Genomic DNA, 23,314 nt, shown 5'->3' on the forward strand with positions numbered 1-23,314 from the left:
GGTCAGCTTCCCCCGAATAGCAGAGGCTTTTCCCCGTCTCCCAGACTAATCTGTTACATTTCGCATCAAGACCATTTCCATGTTTTGCATTGTAAAAGTCTATTCTGCTGTACCCATTATTTTGACGAAATGTCACATTTTCAAATCTTTTAAAGTAAAAGCTTCGACTCCTTTGAGTTTCGGAGACGAGTATCTGCTTCCGGAGAAGCAGCAGAGTGCCTTGCTACCCAACACTTGCTTCTATGAAAAGTCTAATTAAAAATCCACACTCAAAATTCCTGTCAAATAAGTTTTACACTTTCTTGTAAATAAATGCTTATATGATAACAAAGTGAACTATATTAGAGAAAAAAGCTTTAAGGACCAGAAGAAAACTAAAGGCTGCCTGTTGTTTGCACCGCCTTAAGCACCTATAAATCCATTACTTAAGGCCATCTAAGACAAGTGGATGCATACTGCGGCCTTCAAGCTCTGAAGATTACTCTGCCATCAATAAAGGATGAGGAGAGAATACATAACAGATCTTTTAGCCTTTCCTCTCCCTGTATTTATCTATTACAAAGACACAAGAGTGTTCGACAATTTTTTCCCTAGAGGCCCAGGCCTAAGGTGCCAACTGAAAATTACTTCATTGTCTTTTTAAGTAATGGACTCATTAATTCTAATGGGTATTGATTGAGGAAAAATACATTACGTCCTTATTAATGAGTCTGTCCTAGCACAAAGGAAACTCTTGCATGAAATAATGAATTTCTCAAAATAAACCTCTGGTAAGTATGAAACAGAATATGGTAAACGCTAGAGACAGCAACAAAACGTATCTTACACGTCTACAAGTGAAGAGAGGCGGTAGGTAGCCCTAGATCTTCAGTAGTACATTTGCAGTTGCTCCATCTTGTTTAAGGCACCTTGGGTTAATCAAAACTGAGATCTACATGGTTTGCAAAAATAGTTTTGCCCCAGTAAAAAGAGACTGGGGTGTCCAACCTAATAGTCACACATTTACTCAAGGCTGAAAACAGAGACGGTTATATTTATACCACATCAGCAGTATTTCCCACGCTTCAGAACTGGTTAAAGTTTTTTTTTTGCTTCTATTTTGAGATAGATGCTAAAAGGCTCAGGAAACGCAACTGTTTCTCTGTTGAATTGCATTGTCCTCCACATACATGTATGTGCATCTGCCTTTCCCATTAAAATAGCGAAGTTTTAAAAACATAGTGATTGAGAAGCAATAGAAGAAAAGAAAAACTTCAGGAGTACTGCAATCAGATGACATTCTCAGGTGAGATCTCAAGGATGAGAAGTCACTCAGGAAAAACGAACACACATTAATCCCGGGAAGTTAAAGCTCTGCTGGTACCATCTGGACAAATTAACAAAAATGGCTTAGCAGCTATGTATTTACAATAACCCACCTGGAGTGACAAACTGTTTAACGCTAGTGAACTTGGATTTATCATATACTGTGGCAACAGAACAGCCTTTTGGTACAGTCCAGTCCACGGACCTGCCGGTTTTGTCCTTGTCTTCAGCTGTTTCGTATACCTCTATATGTGGTGGTTTCTCAGTCAGGTTTTTACTGTAGTGACTTAACCCATACTGTGCAATCTGGATTGGGTAGAAATAGCCTTGAGGTCCCCACTGTGTGGATAACGGTACACCTACAAGAGAAGGGGCAGAAAAAAAAAATGAGTATTTTATCAGAACGCTTAAAACAAAAAATAGTGTTTGCAGCACTGCGCTCTTCCTTCTCCATAGCCCAGTCACTGCTTTGCTTCTGGCAAACTGCATTTTTGTAGGCTTCGCCATCAGTTAAACTCAAAGAACGTCCCGTTCAAAGTATGAATTGCTCTCATTTACACTAAGGTCTCTGACCAGCCCAAACTGAGCAGATGTGAATGGCAGAGAAGTCCTTATCATGGCCTTCCATCCATACCCATTCAATTGTTTGCTGAAGCATCACACTTATTTTAAAATATATTTAAAATGCCTTAACAGATTCTCCCCCCTACCCTGGAGACCACTAAATCTCCAAATGATGTTACAGCTAACGCAATCCCTTTAACGCCACACAAATCTTTGTAAATTAAGTGCATATGTTATTACTAGATTTTGTCTAGAGTTATTTGATGCTAAAGCAGCAATTTACCCAGCATCCACAAATCTGCTCCAATTGCCTCGGCTCCCTAAGAGCACAAGCGCACTCTGAAACAACGCCCGTGCAGACAAGCCGGGCGCTCCACCAACGCGGCACAACGCGCACCGACCCCTCTGCCCGTAGCTCCCAGGTGTCCTCGGAGCCACTGCTTTAGGCCACCTGTCCCTGGGATTAATCCTCTGCAGATGAGTCCCTGTCCCAGAAGCTAGCAGCCTGTGAGAAAAGCACATCTTCCTACTCTTATTTTAGGGTTAGAGTTATTTAAAGTCTGCACCCACCAAAAGAAGTCTCTGGAGAACGATCCTTACACCGGATTCAAACTAGGAAGGTCACAGTGTCTTCTGTAGCCTGAAAGCATTTCACATGCAAAACTCGTCGTATGAGCTCAGATAATGTCACACAGCCATACTCAACATAAAACTTCCAACTTTCATTATGATAAATAGGAAAGATGCACCCAAAGAAAATCTTCCCGAGTTCCAGCCTCTCTCCTGCCTTCTCCTCAAGCTCTCCCAGCAGGTACAACCTCAGTTTTTCAGTTAAAAACCCAGCAACCTGCATATTGCATCAATGGCTGTTGTAGGAATACAAAATACACGGAAGAGACTTTTTCAAACAAAAGTCATACCTCCAAAAACAAGCAAACACACAATACTTAAGATATGGATGAAAATAGGATTCTCCTCACAACCTAGATTTTATTTGGAACAAATTCCCAACCTCTAAGTGTGAATCCAAAGTGAAAAATATAGCATCATGACCCTCTTGCAGGAAATCAAGGATATTTTGTACTGTAAATCTTTGTATAAGGAAAGAAAAATGAACATGAAAATAAACAAGTTAGCATTTGCTCCATTTTCCCCTTTGGCAATGTCAAGCTCAGAAACCAATTTTGCCTGAAACCTGGTGTAATGAAAAGATTAAACTAAATATGAAAAGATAAGTTTTCATACATATTTCTGTGCTTCATGTTACTAATAAATATTACTGATGGAGATGTGACGGTTTTCTGAAGAGAAAACCATCACGTGAAATATTTAAGCATCATGTATCATCTCAACTCCTGGAAGCCACCTCTCTCATTAATGCTAAGCATTCTCAGTTAAGAGCGCACACACTGAGACCGAAAGACGAAAAAAAATTTGCTTTAAGAGCTTTACTTGAAATGTATACCAGAGGACAAGATTAAATTCTCCAGGTCATAAGACATAACAGAACACATCAACCGTGCAGAAAGAGGGGTAAAAACGTAACATGAGATTTTTCATCACGTTACAATATGAGACTCTCTAAGACTGGAATGATGCAAGGTAGGAGTCTAAAACTTTTTGAGAACGTGTTTTAGTATTAAAACTCCTTTCCCACGAACTAGAACTATCTCACTTCTCAGATCTGTTTACAAGATGCCAATAATTCTATTGCCTTTACAATACCCAGGCTCTGGCATCGCATTTCACAATGACAGCTCTTCAATCACATGTTGCAAAAAAGTCCGGTTTACAGATAAATAACGAAGTTGTCAAGCGTTCAACTCACTTGTTTCTTGAGGCTTAAGTATATAGCAGTTAAACGCAGTATATACCAGTCAGCAGCTTACACGTTTTGCAAGCCAAAAGGCTGCAGAATGGATTCTGATTCCAAATTATTTCATACTAAATTTAGGTTTTTTGCTCAAAAATGTCACAAGTATTTCAAAGAGTGCAGTTGCAAGAGACAGTCCACATATCTTCCACGTCCAACACCAACGCTGACGGTGCTTCAAGACCTACGTCCAACTCTTCCCCCGCCCCCCAGAAAAAAAACCAAAAAACCCACCTGATAACAACAAAATAGGTACCCCATAGCTATTTTAAACATTCACAAGTCATAGTTAATCAGCAATGACTCCAGCAGTCTCCTCAGCCCCTCACAGAAGAACAGTGGATCCAGCCCTGAGCGAGAGGGCACTCGCGCTTGGTGCGACTGTGCCTCCTAAGAGGTATTTGCGCCTTTGGGAGAGCCACGAGTTTAAGAACTCCAGTTCCCTTCTCTGGGGGATGTCACGTCACCAAGCTGACGGACGTCCTACAAGGAAGCTAATTCGGAAGCATCAATACAAAACGCTGAAAAAACGTACTATGGTGGAGCTTTTTGAAAACAAGCGGAGGTAGGCCTCAGAGCCTGAGGTAAGGAGCCAGCCTTTTTAATACCCTAATTTAATCATCACAGTATATCACATCCACCAAGATTATTAGTGAATGATCAGCTTCCTTTCTTCAAGATGCATTTGAAATTCAAATGAAGAATCTTGAATGAGAAGCACTCATTTGGGTGATGCACAAGTTAAAAAACAAAAAAGGTAATGAGAAACCTTAAAAAAAAGGGAGGGGGATTGACATACCCTATGCATTTATGCGAATCCTTTATAGACAAACTAATTGCATAACGTATCAGCTTGCTGAAGCAGCCATATGATATGGTTGCTTTCCACGATACCAACATTGCAGAGTATCACCAACCACTGAGATGCATGAAGATTAGTGTATTTTATTCCTTAAATGCAAGTTACTCTTTAATTTATAAGAGTCAGTGTCACATTCTATAATAGTTTTATAAAGTCATTAATTTTTTAATATGAAGCCCAACAAGAATTTTCTGCTATTAAATCTCTGCTAAGAAGTGGAAAGACCTCATGTAATAATTACTGATTGCAGTTTAGCAAAAATGCAAATTCGAAAGGTCTTACCGTACTTTAATTTTACTCAGGGACTGATGAGATGACGCTTCAGTGGCTTAAGTGCCTTTGAACCCTTAAACAACTCTCTGACATCTACTCACATCGTACCGAGCGGCACAACGTTGCACAGAACAACGCGAGGAAACAATCTGCCCTCGTCTGCAGCAGGACAACAGCCCAGTTATTCTGCCCAGAACTTGCACCGGGCCCAGCTGGTCTGGGCAACAGCTAATCCCACACCGTGGTATTGAGCAAAACATTCATCACTCGCTCTAGAATAAGCCAAAGTGGAAGGTTGCGATAACTCCTGCGCCTCCCAGAAAAATAAGGGCACAGTACATTGTTAAACGCGCTGTGGGCGCCGAGGACAAAAACCCAAACATTAAACAGCAGCCGAGCAGAGCGGCTGTCTCACCGCTCACCCTAGGATCGTAATCTGTGCCCGCAGGGACGTGAGAGCCTTTTTAGAAAGCAGAGCCAAAATTTTTTTTTTTTTTTTTTTAAGAAAGCATTTTGGCTCCCTTACAGATATGACGAGCGTCAGTGACAAAGCCTAAAGGTGACAGCGGCGCTGCCAGGAGCGCTGCAGCCCCTGGCACCAGAGATGCAGGCAGGCAGCGGGCAGAAGAGCAACGCGCCGTACAACGCTGAGACTCGCTCGCCATCCCTCAGACCATCACGACAAAATTAAAGACGTTTTGCCTCTCAAACGATGACAGCAAATCTTAAGCAGCATTTCGATTATGAAGAAACATTTAACACAAACCTTCGACGCCGCTTATGCATTTCACTCGGTCTCGAACTTCTACGTTGTAGCCTTCGAAGGACATGAACACCCCGTCCGGGTGGTAAGGTGCTCTCTGCGTGTAAACTTTGGAGTAGCTATGAGAGAATTCAAATCTGTCATAACCATCGTACTGAGCAATTTTCCCATACACCTCAAAGTATTTCTCTACCCAGCTGAAGGGCAGGAAGATCTCGTTGCCTTCCCTCCTGCCTTTAATCGTGTGTTCGTCGTTGATCAGACAGTCAATCTCTTCGTATTTGAGTCCCAGAACTTTGTTGCCGTTGAAGCCGCCCACCACCGGCGGAGCTTTCTGCTGCTCCTGCGGCGATGCCTCCTCGCTCTGCTGCCGCGCCGGGTCGTTGGCGTAGGGGTTGCTCTCGGACGCGGCGGCTCGCTTCTCGGCGCCCTCGCCTCGGCCGCCGAGGCTCCGCGGGAACTGCCCCGCTCTCTCGGTGGAGCATTTATTCCACAGCAGCACCGTGACCAGCGTGAAGAGGGCGCAGATGATGATCAGAGTCTTGTAGTTGACCCGAGCTGCCAAGCAACGCATATTCACACCATACCTACAAAGATTAAAAAAAAGAGGAAAGCATCTTCAAACAACAGCGCTGGGCAGCTTTAAAGCAAGAACTGTCAGTTCTGCTAATTAAAAACACAGCTAGGATCCGTTTCAATTTCAGGTACTGCCACGGGCACGGTACCGGCTATGCTGTGGGAAGGGATCGGGTGCAGGCACCTAGGAGAGGACGCTTTTTTTTTTGGCCAACCCTCCCTTCTCCTTCATTCTTCCTTCTCCAAAACTCGACAAGATCACACATCCCAACCAACGACTCATCTCCGAAGCACTAGGCTGCGACAACACGGCAGCGCGTTAAGACCGTTTTGTGAAACGTAAAGGACAGATCAGAAACAGCAGTAATTGCAGGGCAACTTCCCGCTAAATAAAGAGCTCTAAGCTGAAAAACCGCGCGGCAGCTACCAGGGAATCGGCAAAGGCTCTCTCACAGCAACCGCCAGACACGAGCGAGGGCAAAAAACCCACTCGCGGGCACACGTCCAGCACGGCGAGCGCTCTTCAGCGCGACGGCCCGATAATCAACACCTGAAGTTTAGAGACATCAATAATTCACATAGCTGCAATTACTTAGATATCTATATAACAAGAGAGATATATTCATATGTACGCATATATATACACACACCCACACAAAGATATCTATATCTATATAGATATATATAAAGCCCACCTGCAAGCTCTAAATTTTTTCTGATATGAAATTAACGCTCAAACCTGGATCAATTCGTGACGGTCCAACACCTCAAAGGCACTTTTGAAAAATAACGTTTATGAACAGGAGCAAGCAGGATGCTAACCGAGGAACATGCAGTGCTTTTAACTGCAGCTCTGTCCAAGCCCGACCTCTCCCTGGGACAAAGGCCAGGGAAGTCTCGTTAAAGCTTCTTTAAAAAACTAAGGACAGACTGGGAAAATATCAGGCTGTCCCAAGGGACAAGACTGCTGCTGAAGGGCTCCGGGGCTCAGATTTCCCGCTTCACAAGGAGAAGGCAGAAACAACATAAACCTTCTCTCAGGATTTTGTTTTTGCCAGATAAAACTCATTTGGCGAGAAACATACTCAAACACCAGTTTTACATCCGCAGAGAGAACTGAGGCTGAGCAACACGCTGCTCCGTCACTGACGGGGAGGTGAGGAAAGCGCATTCACACAAAGGACTCTGCTTCCGCTGAGGAATGAAGACTTCCAAAGACATGACAGATGCGTTTTTCAAAAACGCAGGAATATTTAAGACGTACTTCACAAAATCCTCATTAAAAGGAAGTTTAATTTTGCCTCCCTGCTAAGCTCAAGCCACTGCGCTGTCAGAGCCACCGAGCTGCGTTTTGAACCCGGGGCTCAGTTCGAGCCAAACGTGACATCCGGCGGTGGCCTCGGGGACGCCGAGCTCCCGGGGGCCTCGGGAAGAGGGGACGAGCAGCCGGGCGGGCGCAGCGCGGGTCGGGCTGCACCGCGGGAAGGGCGCGCTGCTGTCCGGGCTTCTTCTCCGTGGCCGCGCTCGGCCGCCAGCTGCCAGCAGCTCCAGTCCAGCGCAGCCACCGGAAGGCGCCTCTTCCTCGAAACCGCTGCTCAGCTGGCAACCAAGTGAAGAATTCGGAAATATTTTAGCGCTTTGTATTTTCTAACTGCGTTATTTTACCTCTTTGTGCTTCCTAACTGCGTTAGCCACTAGGGAAAGCCAAACCCTCGGCTTTTACGGAGCTCTTTGCTCCGAGGGCCACCTCGCGACGCAGCAGCGCTCCTTCCCCGGGGCCTCCCGAGCGAGGCTGCCGCAAGCGCTGCGCAGGTGCCTGGCGTTCCCGGGCTGGAGACGGGGCCGAACAAAGAAACGCAAAACCACCGAGCCGAGCCGGCAGGCTGGAGCTGTGCTGAGGCCGGGCACGAACTCCTCGCCCGCGCGCCGCAGGGAAGCGCCGCGGAGGGGGGCCGAGAGGAGCCCGTGCGCTCACCCGACCGACCCACGCCGACGGCCGCGAACAGCTCCAGAAGCGCCCGTAGTTTCCGCCGACGGATGCGCGCAAGCCACACCGCGCAACCACTGGAAGGAGTTTTGCCTGAAGTTTTTTCCCCCCCCCGCCCTCTCGTTTGCAAATGGAAATAATGAATTCTCTCTCACTGGCTTTATGCTTCCACACTGTAAGCGCCATCTGGCCATTTAAAACTGGACTTTAAAAGATAAGTGTGCTATTTTCTAAAAGCCCAGTTTACTACAAGCTTTTAGAGAACATAAATTTATACATAATTGTATTTTTATGGAAATGCTAGCATAAGAATAAATCCAATTTTCTGCATCAGCAGATAATTTTTAGTGATGATGCTTTCGGGATGACCTCAACAAATATGCTCTGCTCTTTTTATACAAAGGGATAATTCACTTTTAAATGGAGAATAACATTTCTGACACACTTCACCCCTACCTATAAAACTCACTTAAAATTAATTAAACCATCTGGATTATGGGGGGATGGGGAGCGAGGAGGGGGAAGGACATCACCATGCTTTTTTACAGATCCGTGTGCCCATTCCTCCCCGTTTTTAAAACGGATTTGCGTGTTACCGCACAGCGGTGAAAAGGTCCTGGCTACGCCACAAGTACACGCAGCTTCCACTTCAGTCTGGTTTCCCGCCGCCTTGAACGGCGGAGAGGTCGGAGCAGCGCAGAAGCCCGGCCGGGGCCCCGCCGGGCAGGGGCGGCCCGGACCGCGGAGGCCCAGCGCGCTGCTTCTCACGGCATCCTCCAAACCCGCTTCTCGGCCGGCAGGTGGGTCCCGGGCAAGCGCGAGGGAGGTGCCGCCGGTGCGGCAGGCGGCTTTCCGTGGCGTACCTTTGGCAGGGGTCTCGGAGGCTTCCCAAAACACGAGAGGAAAACTGGGAGGCGGTCAGCTTTGCGCCGCTGGTCCCGCCGGCGGATGCATCCAAGGAAGACGCAAGGAAGAGGCGGCCGCTCGCACCCTGCTAGCGAGAGGAGAGCGCGTCCAGCCGGGGCTCGGGGCACGGCCGCGCCGACAGCGGGTTTGTGCACGCTGAAAGTGAACTGAAAAGGATTCAGAGAAGCAGAGTATTTTCCAAGAACCATCGCATTAAGTCTCTCCGGTCACCGAAAAAAAAAAAAAAATCTAGAAATAGAGGCTTTTCACATGCTAAATGGATAGATGGATTTTTATTCAACTGTAGAAAAAAAAGAATTCAGAATTTCAATAGCAGAAAGAGGTAATTTAAACCTGTAAAGGGACTGTGTTAAATTGGTTTATTCCCCTGCTACTGCTATAAAAAGGATTTCATCATACAATACTTAAAAGACTTAAGGAGTGCAGCATCGGAAAGTATTTTTAAAGGTATGAAGCAATATATCCATGATATTCATGTTTGTTTTTTCCCCTTGTTTTGCTGGAACATATAAACAGTTTCTCTAAGGCTGTGCATGAGCGATCTCAGACCTAAACCTGAAGGCATAGGTCGTTCATCGTAAAAGCTGATCCTCCCCCCAAAGTATTACTGGAATTACAGCCTTTGAAGTGTAAATACTTCAGAGAAATCAGGAATTAAAGGAAATTTCGCCAATGCTAAACTACTACTTGGGGCTACAGAAATCACGAACAGAGCAATGCCCTGTTTTTGTTTGCAACCGTGACCAATTCCCCCTCATCGGCCTTTTACCAACTTATTAAGCTGTTTAAATCTTATAATTCAGTAGTTCCCAAACTAGAGGTCACAAGTCTGAAAGGGTGAAAGCAAGAGTGGTTGGCACCCGAAAACTGAGCCCCCAGCTGACGGGTCGTTTCTGTTGTGACAAAAGAGATCGCTCCAGCGGGGACACAACGTGCAGCAACGAACACAGGCAGGACACTCACAGCAGTTTATTTTAACAGTACACGGAGTCAAAATTCAGATTTCTCCTAGAACAATGACAATGCAAATAACCTGCAAATTAATGCTTGTTTAGCTTTATTTAGAGCTTTTAGAGCTCTAAACGTTAGAGCTTTTTTTTTTTTTTTTACAGCAACTACTTATCACTTTATCATATTCTAATTAAAATGCAATAAACTAACATTTCCTACAGAGTGAACAGCTAGTATCAAATGTGTCCAAAAAAGGGATGCAATTACAGAAACTTATTTTGCCAATTCAAGTGGGGTGTTAGTTTCTAGAACACTGGTTTTAATAAAAAGAACAACAGGGTTAAATAAAATATTCTCGCTACTGCTACAGGCATTAATTATGCCTGGAAATAAGGACATGCCTTGGTATGCCATGCCATGAATTATGAATCAGCCATCACAGTCGTGTATCTGTGAATGTCAGAATTAGCTCTGGTACTCACTTAAAACTAAATTATTTGCTGAGATATTTATTATACTCAAAAAAATCCCCCCCAAACAAAACCTAAGTCCTTTATAAGACAGGCTTTTTGAGCCACAAAAAAAGTGTTGAATACATTAAAAGTAAAAATTTTAAAGTTCAGGCCATTGTCAGGCTTCTGGGTATTCAAGGGAAAAAAAAAAAAAAAAAAGGTAGGCGAGTTACTAAAAGCTTTTACCAATTCCAGCAACAGCCCATTTAAAACAGCCACGCAAAGACCAACCAACCAACCTCTCCTCCTCTGGATCTTCTCTAATAAGCCAGGGAGGTGAACAGGCACTAGTGGGAGCCCTAAACAGAGCAACTTGCTTTGCAGATACATCCAAGCATCGTCCGAAGCCCGTCTCGTTTCTCAGGGATTTACGCGAGCTGCAGACTACACTGACCGGCCGGTCTTCCTCGTCCTGGCAGGACCACAGCTCGCTGCTGCTCCAGAGCATCGGCCTCCTGCTTAGCTGAGAACTTCCACACTGTCAAAGCATATTCCTAGATAACCCTTTGCAAAACAATGCCTTGGCCAGGAACAAATTAAACAGCTGAGTAAACAGCTGAAGAGAGTTAGCATGAAAGAAGACTACTGCTGTACTCTAGCTGTCTCGGATGGATGGAAGGGCAGCAATGGATATCACCACCACAGAGAGACTAGAAATAGCCAAATTACCCAGTAAGAACGGATACTCCTTTTTAGGACATCTTCTTGACAGGGTGTCCATACAGCCCAAGTAAAAGCTCAAAACCACACAAATTATGGATGCCAGTCTCCAAGTAAAAAAGATCATCCAAAACTAGTCTTGTGGAGAGCCTCCCAGAAGGACGGTCACGGCACAGCTCGCACAGCTGCATGTCAAGCCCACGTTCGCAGAGGTGTGCCCATGGGCTCATGAATCAACCCGACAAGACTTTTCATACAGCTGAGATCAATAAACTTGAATCAGAGCATGCAAGGTTATGGGACCAAGCCATAAGATATATAACCGATTGGTCCAGCAAAGCCCAAATACCTAAGAGGAAGTTTCCTGGCATGCGGTACAAGCACACAAGATACACACAGGGATTTGGGGTACAGAGCGGCCCGTTCCGTTCTGCCCGCTAACGGCCTCAACTGAAGAAATGTTTGTGCAGGTCTCTAAGTCTGTGAGTACAAGCCCTGGTCAGCAGCATCTTCTCTGAAAGAAGAGAAATCCAAGCCTGGCGTATCAAAACGGTTTCCCTGTGCATTGCTCTAGCCCTATGCAAGCTTCCCCCTCCATCCGCCCCCTCAAAAAAGGGAAAAGATGCACCTGTTTGACTTCTTTTGCCATTAAATCTTGCTGGCTAACAATAATTCTTAGTACTTACTCTTTGTTATCAAGGGCTATGAATCAAGCATTTCCTTTTGACCAAAACCAGCACCAGCCCAACCAGTCCAGTTCTCCGGTTCACCACTTCAGTTCCTTCTGGGTATTGGAACCGACTGGGCAATTGCAGTTATAGCTGGCATTGCTTTGGTCTTCCAAGAACCATTAAAATACAACTGTTTCAGTAAACTGGAATAGTTTAAGATATCTCCCTCAGTGGGAGTTATACAGGCGTCTTGATCTGTAAATGTTAAATTACAGCAAATGCTATATCACATCCTCCTCTGCTAGAGATAAATGTTCCGCTGCAGCAAATTAGGAGCTTGATGCAATTTCTCTATGTATGAAGTGGCCACTGATTGACTTTTCTGTAATGCATACACCCGCTAGCTACAGCTATCAAAGATCTTAAGCCAAGCCCAACTTTTTTCTTAAACTGACCATATAAGCCTTCTCTTGAACTCATTTGACCACTGACATTTCATAAACTTATCCTTCCTTAAGGATTTTACTTTTTAAAAAGTCTAAGTCAGCAACATTAAGCTACCATTTATATAAAATGCAGTATTTTGCAGTGCTGCTGTAACAGCTATTATATTTTACTGTCAAAAGGAATGACAGGACTCTTTCCTTCCGCAAATCCCAAGTCAATAGCACAAAATTCCAAGCACAAGAATTAAGATGTCTTCTCAACCTTCATTATGCTATATATAAAATACCAAGCATTCGGTACATAGGACAGCGTACTCATTTCACACTAATCCGAACAGCCCTAGAAGGGGGAGGGGGGTAAAAATCAAATGGAAGAATAAACATCTAGAAATAGAAGAAGAAAATCTGGCACACACCACAGCGTAATTCTTACAAGCACCTACAGTTTTATTTAAGGGATCATTTTGTTTAATCCCTCTTAAGAAATTCCAGTATCCAGTAAATTCAGCGCACACAAATCCTGAAAAGTGCTGACCAAAATCCTTAGTCTGTATTTCTGGCATACCCTCAACACAGAACCTAGTTATTACCCCATAAATTCAACGTGCCTTGATATATACTCCCAAGGGCAATTCTGGAGCGTGGTTCCTCCCGCGAGCTACTGCACTCACTAGTCTGAAGCGTTCATATGATTCTGACAGCTTCCCCGTACGAGCTATTTCCAGTTATATTTGCCATTAAAGATGCACGCTTACAAACCTATTTCTTTCTTTGCTGAACTTGAAAAATTCATGACAAAGAGGCCGACGAAGACGAGAGCAGAAAGGTTTCGCTAATGGATACGTAACAGTGTCAAACCCTTCTCCCAAGGCTGCAACCAGTGCGGAGTCTGCAACGGACGGCCTGAGAGCAAATTTGCTGTTAAACCCTACCGAAAGGTGAATCAAAGGAGCTGGTTTTTTTTTTTTCCCTTCCCTCAAGGAAAACAAACATCCTTTCCGTTTCTAGGTAAATTCCGAGATCTTTATTAGGGAAGTCTTTTCTGAAGGACGAGCCATTCCTGATTTAAGCCGTTTCAACGGGTCTTCCCCCGCGTTTTGCGCGCCCCCCACCCCGCGTCGCTGCCGCTAGACCCCTGCCCTTTTCCCCTTGTGCCGGCTCCGTTCCAGCGCGCCCCTGCACAGCTGCGCTGAGGACGCTTTGGCGGGTTTAAGACAAAACATTCCTTCTTATACCATACTCTCGAAACAGAGAGAAAACACCGAACGCGTGATTGTCTGTTTTGCAGTTTGCCTTTTCACTGCCCTTATAACGCGAGCGAGGAACAATGTCTTTTCCTGCTGAGAGTTAATGGCAAACAGCAAGACCGGGCGTGCTTTGTCTTCCCGCGGAGCGAGGACAGCGCGACGGTGCTCAGCGCGCCAGGGAGCCGGGGCGACCCTTAACGCTTAGGTCGACGCCGCGAAGCTTCAAAGTCAGAACTCCAAGACGAGCGCGGGAAGTTTCTACCTGGGTTATAACTGCTGATGGAGGCCACCTGTGAATTCGGCAGGCAACACCGCAGTCACTGGGCACGCAGGTGCAGCTTTGAGCGATTTCTCCTCAGACCAAGAAGCCCGAGATGGCTTTTAGGCTCTGGTGTCCCCAGGCACAGACGGCACGATACGCCCTCTGCGAATCACCTGGAGTGGGGAAAAAAGGTAGGATGTGCTCCAAAAAGCGTTTCTGCTTTCCTAGTCCTCATCTATATGGCTCAGTGTGTTAATTTTAAACCAAGCGCAGCCTGGAAGCAGGCAACTTCCAGCAATCCTCCGACCAGTTCCTCCCCCTCTTGTTTCAGGGGCGAAGATTTAGCGTTCCCCCGAGCAGCCGGATTACAACGCCGCTGCTCGCTTGCCCAGTACGAGCATTTCCTTTCCGACGCTCGTATCAGCCTTGGCAGCGTCTGGGTTCTCACAGCCCAAACGTGTTTCGAGTTTTTACTTGCTTTTGGTGGAGAAACACAGCTCAGGTGGCACAGGAGCTGCCGGACACGCGTGCTACGACTCTGGCTGTAATATTTTGCACGAGGCTGATGCATTTTACCCACTGTATAGGCAAAAGAAAAAAAAATTTTGAACTTTCTCACCAGCTCCCAAAGGTCTCTCGGGATGCACGTCTCACGCGTGCACGTTATTAGTGACGCTGCTGCGACAGTGGCAGCAGTGGCTCCGCACAGACGAACGCGGAGGCTAGCCGCGAGCTTTTGTTTGTTTGTAACCGCGACGCCACTTTCCCCTGGGCAGCGCAGGTACGAGCTGGCCTTTCAGGGGAGCACCCGATACGATCTGTCAGGAGTTATTTCAGCGCTACCACTTTCACCGCACGTTGTATGGATCAGCTTTTAATAAAGCAAATCAGCGCGTCTCAAAGCGACAGACAGGACGCAATGCACAGCGCCGCACCGGCACGCCAGCATCCTGCCGCTTCGGTTCCCGGGAGCGGCGGCGCGTGCGGCAACCAGCCGGCTCTGGCAGTCTGCAAACCGCGCTACCGCCGCACCGGCACGGGGAATCAGCACTACACACCTTCAGCTGCTTGGAAACACTGGACAAATAAGTTAAATGAGTAAGATTTAAAAACAAAAAAACAAAAACAAAAAAAAACCACGCAAAGTACTTTGCCCAAGTCAGTTGGCAACATGTTAAAGTATTCGCATTTAAATTCTGTGCGTTTACACAATCAAAAATAAGTTGCCCACTGAGATTTTAGAGGTCTTGGAATAGTCTAACATGCCATGTTTGCTCTGTAGGAAGACAGACAGTATTTTAACTCAAGACCAGGGATTTCTGCTGAATAGTGATAAGCTACCTATTTACTTTGAAGCTTCTATGCCAAGCTAAGCTATTTAGTATAGAGGGGAAAAAAAAAAAAAAAGAAAAGAACAGTGACTGCCAATCCGAGATATATTAAACTCAATATTTAAGGAAAAGATACACTGCACAATCTAACAACAAAATAAAGCAACAAGACTAGAACGTCAGAATATATCCTGATCAAAAAGTTATACTGAGTTACACGCACACAAACCTCAAGCAGAAAATGTCTCCTATTTCCTATTTATTTCACACAGCAAAATACTATTTAGCTTAGTTATTCATATTATACAACAGGAAAAACACCCCAAAGCACTCAAATTATTTTTTACTAGTGTAGAAAATTAAAATTCCTTTGATAATTTTAGTAAGAGTGCCATCAAGATTTCTGATGCTTTGCCAATGCTTACTTATGCCTTAAAACGAGACATTTATGAGTTAAAGCTTCCTGACAGGTCTGCATTTCCCAGACATGTTCCACCTGCATCCTAAATCTGCCCGCGTTGGCTCCTTGAGCACATGTCCTATAATCTGCCTCATTACGCATTTGCTTCCCTCAAACACATACAAACTACCACTGTTATTTTACAGGACGCTGGACTCGGAGGTGTTACATATTGAGGAAAATGCTAAAAGTATCCTCGTAATAAATACGATGTACCAGAACGTTAACTTGTGAAAACTGCCTTGACTAGACAATCCTAATTTCTAATATTTTATAATTTGTATAGAGCCTGCATTCAGTTAGTATTTTAATATACAGCGCATTGTCAAGATCACTTTAAAATCACTAGTTTTCCTTTTGTGCTAGGAAATTATAATATCGTACAAGTAGAGATGAATACATCTGCGATAACAGAATCTAGATTACCAGGCTCAACCACGGCTCTGGGGCAGATTTACCGCTTAGTACTGGCAGCTTCCCGTGTTCCCTCTGTGCATTTTAGATGAGAAGGATCTAAAACATACAGCGAAGAAACAGAAAAATATTAAGTGAAGAACAGTGCTCACCAGTTTATCCTACAGTTTTCCGGGGCAATTAGGGCCTGATATAGTTTTTGCTTGTATCAACACATCTATTATCATAAAAATCTGTCACTACACAAGTTAATTTCAAAAAGCGGAAGTACTTTTCCATGGAAACCTCCGTCATCATTTCTTGTTAGAAACAGAGATTTGCATCTAATCTCAGCATCAGACATTCAGTATCTCACCCATGCAACTACGGGGTTTGCAAGAGTTTCCGAACAGGTTCGGCGGCCGCCTCGAGACAGCTGAGCCCGGCCCGGGCGCCCCCGCCTCCCTCCCCGCTCGGCCCGCTTCCCGGCACGCCAGGGCCGTCTCGTATTTCAGTCTGGGCAGAAAACACATTTCTCTGCACAAAGGACAGTTAATACAAGCTAGAGTAAACTATTTCCCCAGATAACAGCAGGATTTTATGGCACGCAGGCCCTTTGACTCTCACATGATCGGCAATGTATTATGAACTAAAATTACCAAGAAGTCAACCTTGCCTCTAGAAAGGCTTTTCTTTTTTTTTCCCCTCCAAGTTTTGATCCGCATCAGTGCTGACTCTTCACAGCTGAAAGAAAACCGTAATTTCAAGTTCCCCCTATATGTCACATGTCCGTAAACAGTTACCTGGTCCATGCAGCAAACCCCAAAGCATCACTTTTTTAGGTGCAAAGCAGCACACCGGTTGCTTCAGAGGAAATTGCATATAAGAGGGTATAATTGCATATAAGGGATACAAGAGGGAAAAAAGTTCACGATGAGAATAGTTAAAGGTTGGATTAGGTTGCCCTCAGAAGTGGTGGAATCTTCCTCCCTGGGAATATCCAGGGCCTTGTCAAGCCAAGTCTTGACCGACTAAGGCCCTGCTTTCAACAGCAAGGTGGACCAGATGATCTTCAGCAGTCCCTTCCAACCTAGCCTTTTCTGAAAGTCTATAATAAGATAGATGACTTTAAGGCGGCACACTGATGAAGTTGATAGAAAACGCAAGATCTTTTTATGTTGGTCCTCCAAAGAAAGCGTTAGTCGTCTTTCTCAACTCCAGCATTTTAAATAAGCATTCATCAGGCTGTATTAATTAAAAAAAAAAATCTAGTGTAGCTCAATGCATTATTGTAATCTAAATGAGACAGAAACTAATTTTTAAAGATGCCAGGCAGACAGTCACTTGAATTGCACTGCAAATGATGAGTTAGCAGTGTTTCCTCGCACAATTATTCCATTTGTATGCATGCACACTAACTGGGCAGTCCCATCCACTAGCAGGGCCTTCAATCACCAGAAAGAGAATATCACAGTGGCTTTGCTCTTCTACTAAATGTAGCACAGAATTTTCTTACCAAACTTGGAAGAAGATTAAGTTACTTGTATATCATACTTTTATGCCATATCAGGAAAAACAGTTAATAGGAACTGCCGCTGTAATTATGAGCCCATTTATTGTACAGTCTAATAAATCTACTTGCTTTCCAGATGGATTAAGCTATTAAACCCCTCACTAATGGCACAAACAATAACTCCAAAATCTAGCAGCTGCTTATGAATGCATTACAATGCCTCTTCCCAAGCTATCAAGTATTACATTGTTACCACACAGATTAACGAAGCAAAAGATGAAACAGTTTCATCAGTCTCCCTTATATTTAGGCTTTGCAACTAATGCCATAAATACCCTAACAAGTCTCGAGACAGTGGCATTAAGTGCTGTAACAAGACACTCGGGAGAAGCCTTGCAAGTACCGTTTCAGGAGTTGGGGTTTTCCCTTGGGCAGGAAGGTAAAGCATGGGGATATTGCTCGTTTTAAAGCATCTTCATGGTAGGTTTGTTATGTTGCACTCTGGACTGCGCTGGCTGATGACTTGCCCGTCTTGGACGCCTCTGCTACCATATTCAGCTCTAACTGCTTTTCCAAAGGCTTAAGCAGACACTTCTCTCTCAGTTCTGTCTCTCCGAGATACGTCTCTATCCTACCCTGAGGAAACGCCATCGCAGAGTGAAAACCAGAGCACAGTATGGAGCCTTCACCTCAAAGCTCTGCCTCGGACCAAGCAGGTGGTTGCAAGAGCTACTGCAGAACTACCCCAGTGACCTAGTGAAGGTTAAGCAATTTTTGTTTCACAGCAACTGAACCATCACCGTCAATTCTCCTGTACAGAGATCCTGGGTACCTACCAGGAAAGGCAACCGCAACTGCTAACTGCATTTGACTGACAAAAGCTAGCGCAGGCCCGTGCCCTGATTGCACTGTAAGGCACAGGGGTTTAGCACTGCTCCTCCTCCCCCCGCTCCCCATGCGGCGGCACGTTGTTGGCTTCTCAGGATTACAGAAAACATGACATTCCAACCATTTGTCTACAAGAGCTAGAAACAACGGAAAAAAGTGAGTGGAACTTCAGGAAATTTCGCTGGATGACTATGCTAATCACTCAGAGCAAGCAGAAGAAACATCGAAATAAAACTACTGAGGATGGAAGAGAGAAGCAGCGGCTTTGTAGCTAGATGCACGGCATCTACCCCACCCCGTAACGCAGGCCTGGCTGGTACGAACAAGCAACTGGACCATTTTGTTCCTATGAAGCATTAGTAACTTCTCATAATGAGCCATCTGATTCACAGCCCTAAAAAGAGGGAGACTTTACGCCAAGAAAACAACATCAAGCACGCCGCCTTCCTCGCTCCTCATCCTCCCCTCACCGAAACTCCTATTTGCAGTCGTCCCTGGCAGGGGTGCACTGAGATGAGAAAGCGTTGTGCAGTGAGCACCACCGCGGAGGACAGACCGCCAACCGACCGGCAATTTGGAAAGAGTCGCCAGTACCCGCAGCCCTATAAAAGGCTAGTCTTGAATACACCAGCCTTGGCCACACACACACACGTACAAGGCAGTTAGAGGGCTGGTGCAGAAAACGGGGGGAAAACCAGAGATAACCAAGTTTTCATCTGGAGAGGAGAAGGCTGCAGGGAGAATCTAACTTAAGTCTTCGCGCTCCTAAAAGGGGATAACAGAAAAAGAGAGACATTCTCCTCGGAGGTGCACGGCAAAAGAACAAGTGGCAACAATCACAAATTGCCGCAAAGCAAATTTCAACGGGATATAAAGAAAGAAAAAGTGTCAGGATGAGAGTGGTTGAGCACAGGAGAGGCCGCCCAGGGAGACGACTGACTATGCGTCCTTGGAGGCTTTCCGAGCTCAGCTGGACAAGGCCGTGAGCAGCCCCTTCGGGCTCGGGAGCTGGCTCCCCTCTGCGTCGGAGAGGGGCCGGGAGACGTGCCGAGGTCCCCTCTGACCTCTGCGGCTCTATCCCCACGAGATCTCCCTCCTGCCAAAGGCCTCCCAAACAATTTCAATTCTCAACTGCAATTAGCCCAAGTAATTTGAAAGGTTCCTAAGAGTGTAATTTGACTATTTACATTAATAAGCCACATGTTTTTGTGTGATTGCAAAGGCCGCAATGCTCGTTTGATGAACACAATTTTTGTCCTTAAAAACAGTCTCCACAGTATCCACATTACAGCTTCTCCAGTTCTGCCATCGCTCTGCTCCTGCGGTCTCTGAACAGGTCACGTTTAATCACGAACGCTGGCAACCATTACGCTATCGTGTCAGCTCCTATTTGTTACTGCCTTACTAAAGGAGAGAAGCATTTTATAGCAAAGACAGAGACCAGCGAAATTCGGAATGAGTATAAATCCCAGTCTCTGCTCTGCTCTTGTAGCAGTTCCCCTCCGCATATACGTTATGGAAGTGCTGGTGATTGCTGCAACTGAACTGTGGTAGGGTTTCCACTGTAACCATTTGCCTTTTCCAAAATATAAGCATTTGAGCTCGAGTGATTTTTGTCGAAAAGAGTTACTTTTCAGACTGCCTGCTGGAATTGGTGTCATACAGAACGCTTCCCTGCTACAAATACAGCTGCAGTCCTCACAAAACAACAAAGCCCCGACCACCCACACACAAGCTCTCTACTGCACAGAGTAACTGTGAAAGCAGGTTAACATATGAAAACTATACATGTTTTTGGCAACACTGTCTCTAATGGACTGATATGCTGATTTACATCTAAAGACAACTCTGCTGATGGAAAGCAGTACTTGCTTGCCAATTAAATCATTACATCCCTTATCTTAAAGGTGGGAAGGTATTTCACAATTAAGCCAAACTCAAGGAATACCCAATCACAAAGAAAAGGAAGGGTAACAGTTAAAAATTTATAACAGTACAGCGCACACTTTCTAAATAATAGATGGAAAACGTCCAGCTGTGTATTGCACGGCTTGCAGGGGTGTCGCAACGTATATGCAACGGGGGCCAGAGCGGCTAGGAGCGGCCAGCCAAAGTCTCTGCCACCCAGCCGCACGGCGCTCCGACGGAACGGAAAACTCACTGCTTCGCGCTGAACTTCCTGCTGAAGGCCAAAAATCTTTTAACCTCGTTTCCCAACAGTATATATTTTCCAAACACTGTATTTTCCCACGTCTATAAGGTCTAATTCCTTTAATACAAGAACTGATCCACTACATCAGCAGTAATTTAAATTTTGACCACCCCACAGGAGAAAGGATAAACCACGTAACCTACGGTCTATTTAGCCACAAGTCAGCACATAGCTACTTTTGAAATCCCTATCTGAACAATCAGTTCTGCAGCTCAGCATTACGCATGTTTACATCTTTATGTTAGTAAGACCAAAAAAAAATTTTTCCCATTCTGCTTCCCTTTTCATGGCATGATGAACTGCTGTCAAGCATACACATCTAGAGAAAAGTTGGGGGAGGAGGGAAGGGAGAGGACTATAAAATGATTAGAAAAGTAAGGATCACTCAACATCAGCAGAGTCGAGACTAATTTTTATAGTCCCCTGTTTTGTGGTCATCTCGAAATCATCAGTTCATAATCATCCACCTTAAGATAATCTGAAATGTAACATTTTAAAGCATCTGCAGCTAAGGTTAACCACTGAAAAGTTACTTAATAGTGCATTATGAAGAGGCAAAAAAAAAAAAAGACCTACCATTACTGCATTTGAAATACACACTCATTCTTTATGAGAGAATAAAATGTTTTTCAAGCCACAAATACAGGCATTTTCAACATAATCCTAGACCAGTTCCAGGAAGGTTTGCAAAGGCGTGCAAACCACCACAACATAGGACAAAGCTTCCAGCCACAGATCACGAGGTCTTATTTCTCAGCATACTTATGGTTTATAGCAAGGCAACTTTACAACCGTACCATAAACGCCCTCTGCTCCACAACGCAGCTTTAACAACGCGAAAAGCTGCATCTCCTTTAGTCATGTCTAGTGTTATCATCTGTTTCAAGACAAGTTTTGCGCTTCGCACAGGGCTGCCCCAGATTTGGTTGCAGGAATCATCTGGATCTCCTCTTTGCCTACCCGATCTCTACTGAAAACATACATTGCATGAACGAAAATACAAAGCCTGAAGCTTTGTCCTCCTCGTTTTTGAAGAAAGAGGGCAACACCAAACCAAAAATCCTTATCCGACAGATCCTATGAGCTGCTGGGGGCGAGGATCGCGTGTGCTGGTCTTGTAAGTGGGTGCGTATTCCCTGAAAATTAGTGTAAAGCAAACATAACTTAGTGAAAAATGCCATTTTGATCCCATCACTTTACATTTTACTGGCTTACTAGAGACATTTGAAAATTGTCTCATGACTAGTACATTAGCAGCTACATTCTGCGACAAATAGCTTCTTTCAGCAAAATACGTGGCAAAGCCACCCATGTATGCAACTGTGCTAGCAGACAGTTAAGTTTTCTTTCCCCTCCTCTGCTTTCCTAATGAACTGGGAAAAGACAGCTGTAAGTATCAAGCAGCCAAAGAAGCATGCGTTTCCTTCATTCTGAAAAAAAAAAAAAAGCATGTATATATTTTGCTGTTAGCATATGCTCTTTTACTTGAACAGAAAATCTTTTTCCTCTATGCCAGCTTTCCCCGAACGGCATTATACCGTTGACTCTTCTTACCCCCAGAAAGCCCCAAGTTCGCTTTGTGCTTGCCGCTGTTCCCTATCAGGTTCCCTTCAAGGACTTCCACTAAAAAATCCTGATGATTTAGAACATGATAGTTTCCTTCCTGCCATTAGGCAGGCTGATAGGCAACGTGCGTTTTAGTGGGAAACACAGACCTGTGCTTTCATTACCGACAGGGTTTCGCCGACAACAGCAGAGCCATAGCACGGCCGGGGAGGAGGCACCTCCGCTGCCAGCTCGTTACAACGCCTAGAAGGCTCCAATACCGAGCGCGCTCCAAATTACAGCTTGGGACAGCTGGCAAGTGCGTGGCATGCCTACTCGCATGCAGCCTTCCAATAAACATAGAAAAGCCCCTTTCAGTTTGAACACTGTCACCATTTAGAAAGGAGCGGGCACGAGACCGAGTACACAAAGCTCGCTCTAAACATTACGCACAATTCATATGAAACAGATGAACGGGGAAGACTCACTCCAACACCTTAACGACAGGCTGCATGTTTTTGTGGTAAACTCTAGCAACCTTGATACGATTTCTTTAGTTAATCGTGCCTTATCTTATAGTAAATGAAGGACACGGACACCGTAAACGGCAGCACTGCAAGAACCTGTTCCATATGTGCTATTTTGAACAACAAACTTGCAGTTTCCTCTTTCACTATTGTAATGCGCCCTACCGAAAGCTCAAGCGCCTGGGAAGCGCAAAATCCCAGAGCTGTGTTTCCCCGACTGTAGTTTATCGTTATTGGCATAAACCATTTACAATCATATTCTTACATATTTTGAAGTTGCAGTCTCATTAGCATCTTCTTTCACGACACAAAGAAGCAGAGGTTAAGGAAATAACACTGTTATGGGGGGCGGGGGCAAAAGCAAACAAAAAACTGTCCTAAAAAACCTGTCCTAAGACAGAGTACCTGGCTGAACATGCCTCCTCTTTGTTTCTTAGCGAACTCTGGCATTCTGCACAGACGGCTCTGCAGCAAGGAGCTCCTGCTGGTAGTTCCTCCACAGCAGAATTAAAGGCTTCAGTGAAGTTTTGCTGCTTCACCAACTAAATATTTCTAAAGAGAATAAA

The 23,314-nt window shown here is 45.0% G+C and overlaps 1 protein-coding gene across 13 annotated transcripts in view; it reads right to left on the reverse strand.

Moving 5' to 3' along the window:
* Nucleotides 1-23,314, reverse strand: part of GLCE (glucuronic acid epimerase) — a 66,390-nt gene that overhangs the window by 6,127 nt on the left and 36,949 nt on the right. For 11 of the 13 annotated variants that reach the window (XR_011143700.1, XR_011143701.1, XM_068958222.1 and 8 more), the window contains 2 exons: nt 5,644-6,227; nt 1,419-1,664 (listed from right to left, as the gene is read on the reverse strand). Coding sequence is in view for 11 of the 13 variants with exons in the window: in XM_068958222.1 (XP_068814323.1) it covers nt 1,419-1,664; nt 5,644-6,227 (830 nt within the window). In the remaining 2 variants the exon portion in view is untranslated. Of the gene's footprint in view, nt 1-1,418; nt 1,665-5,643; nt 6,228-9,066; nt 9,277-13,879; nt 14,048-23,314 lie in introns of those variants that run through there. The other 2 variants (XM_068958232.1, XM_068958229.1) reach the window with 2 other exon arrangements.

This window comes from Struthio camelus, chromosome 12 (genome assembly GCF_040807025.1).
Source record: "Struthio camelus isolate bStrCam1 chromosome 12, bStrCam1.hap1, whole genome shotgun sequence".
Taxonomy (NCBI): Eukaryota; Metazoa; Chordata; class Aves; order Struthioniformes; family Struthionidae; genus Struthio; species Struthio camelus.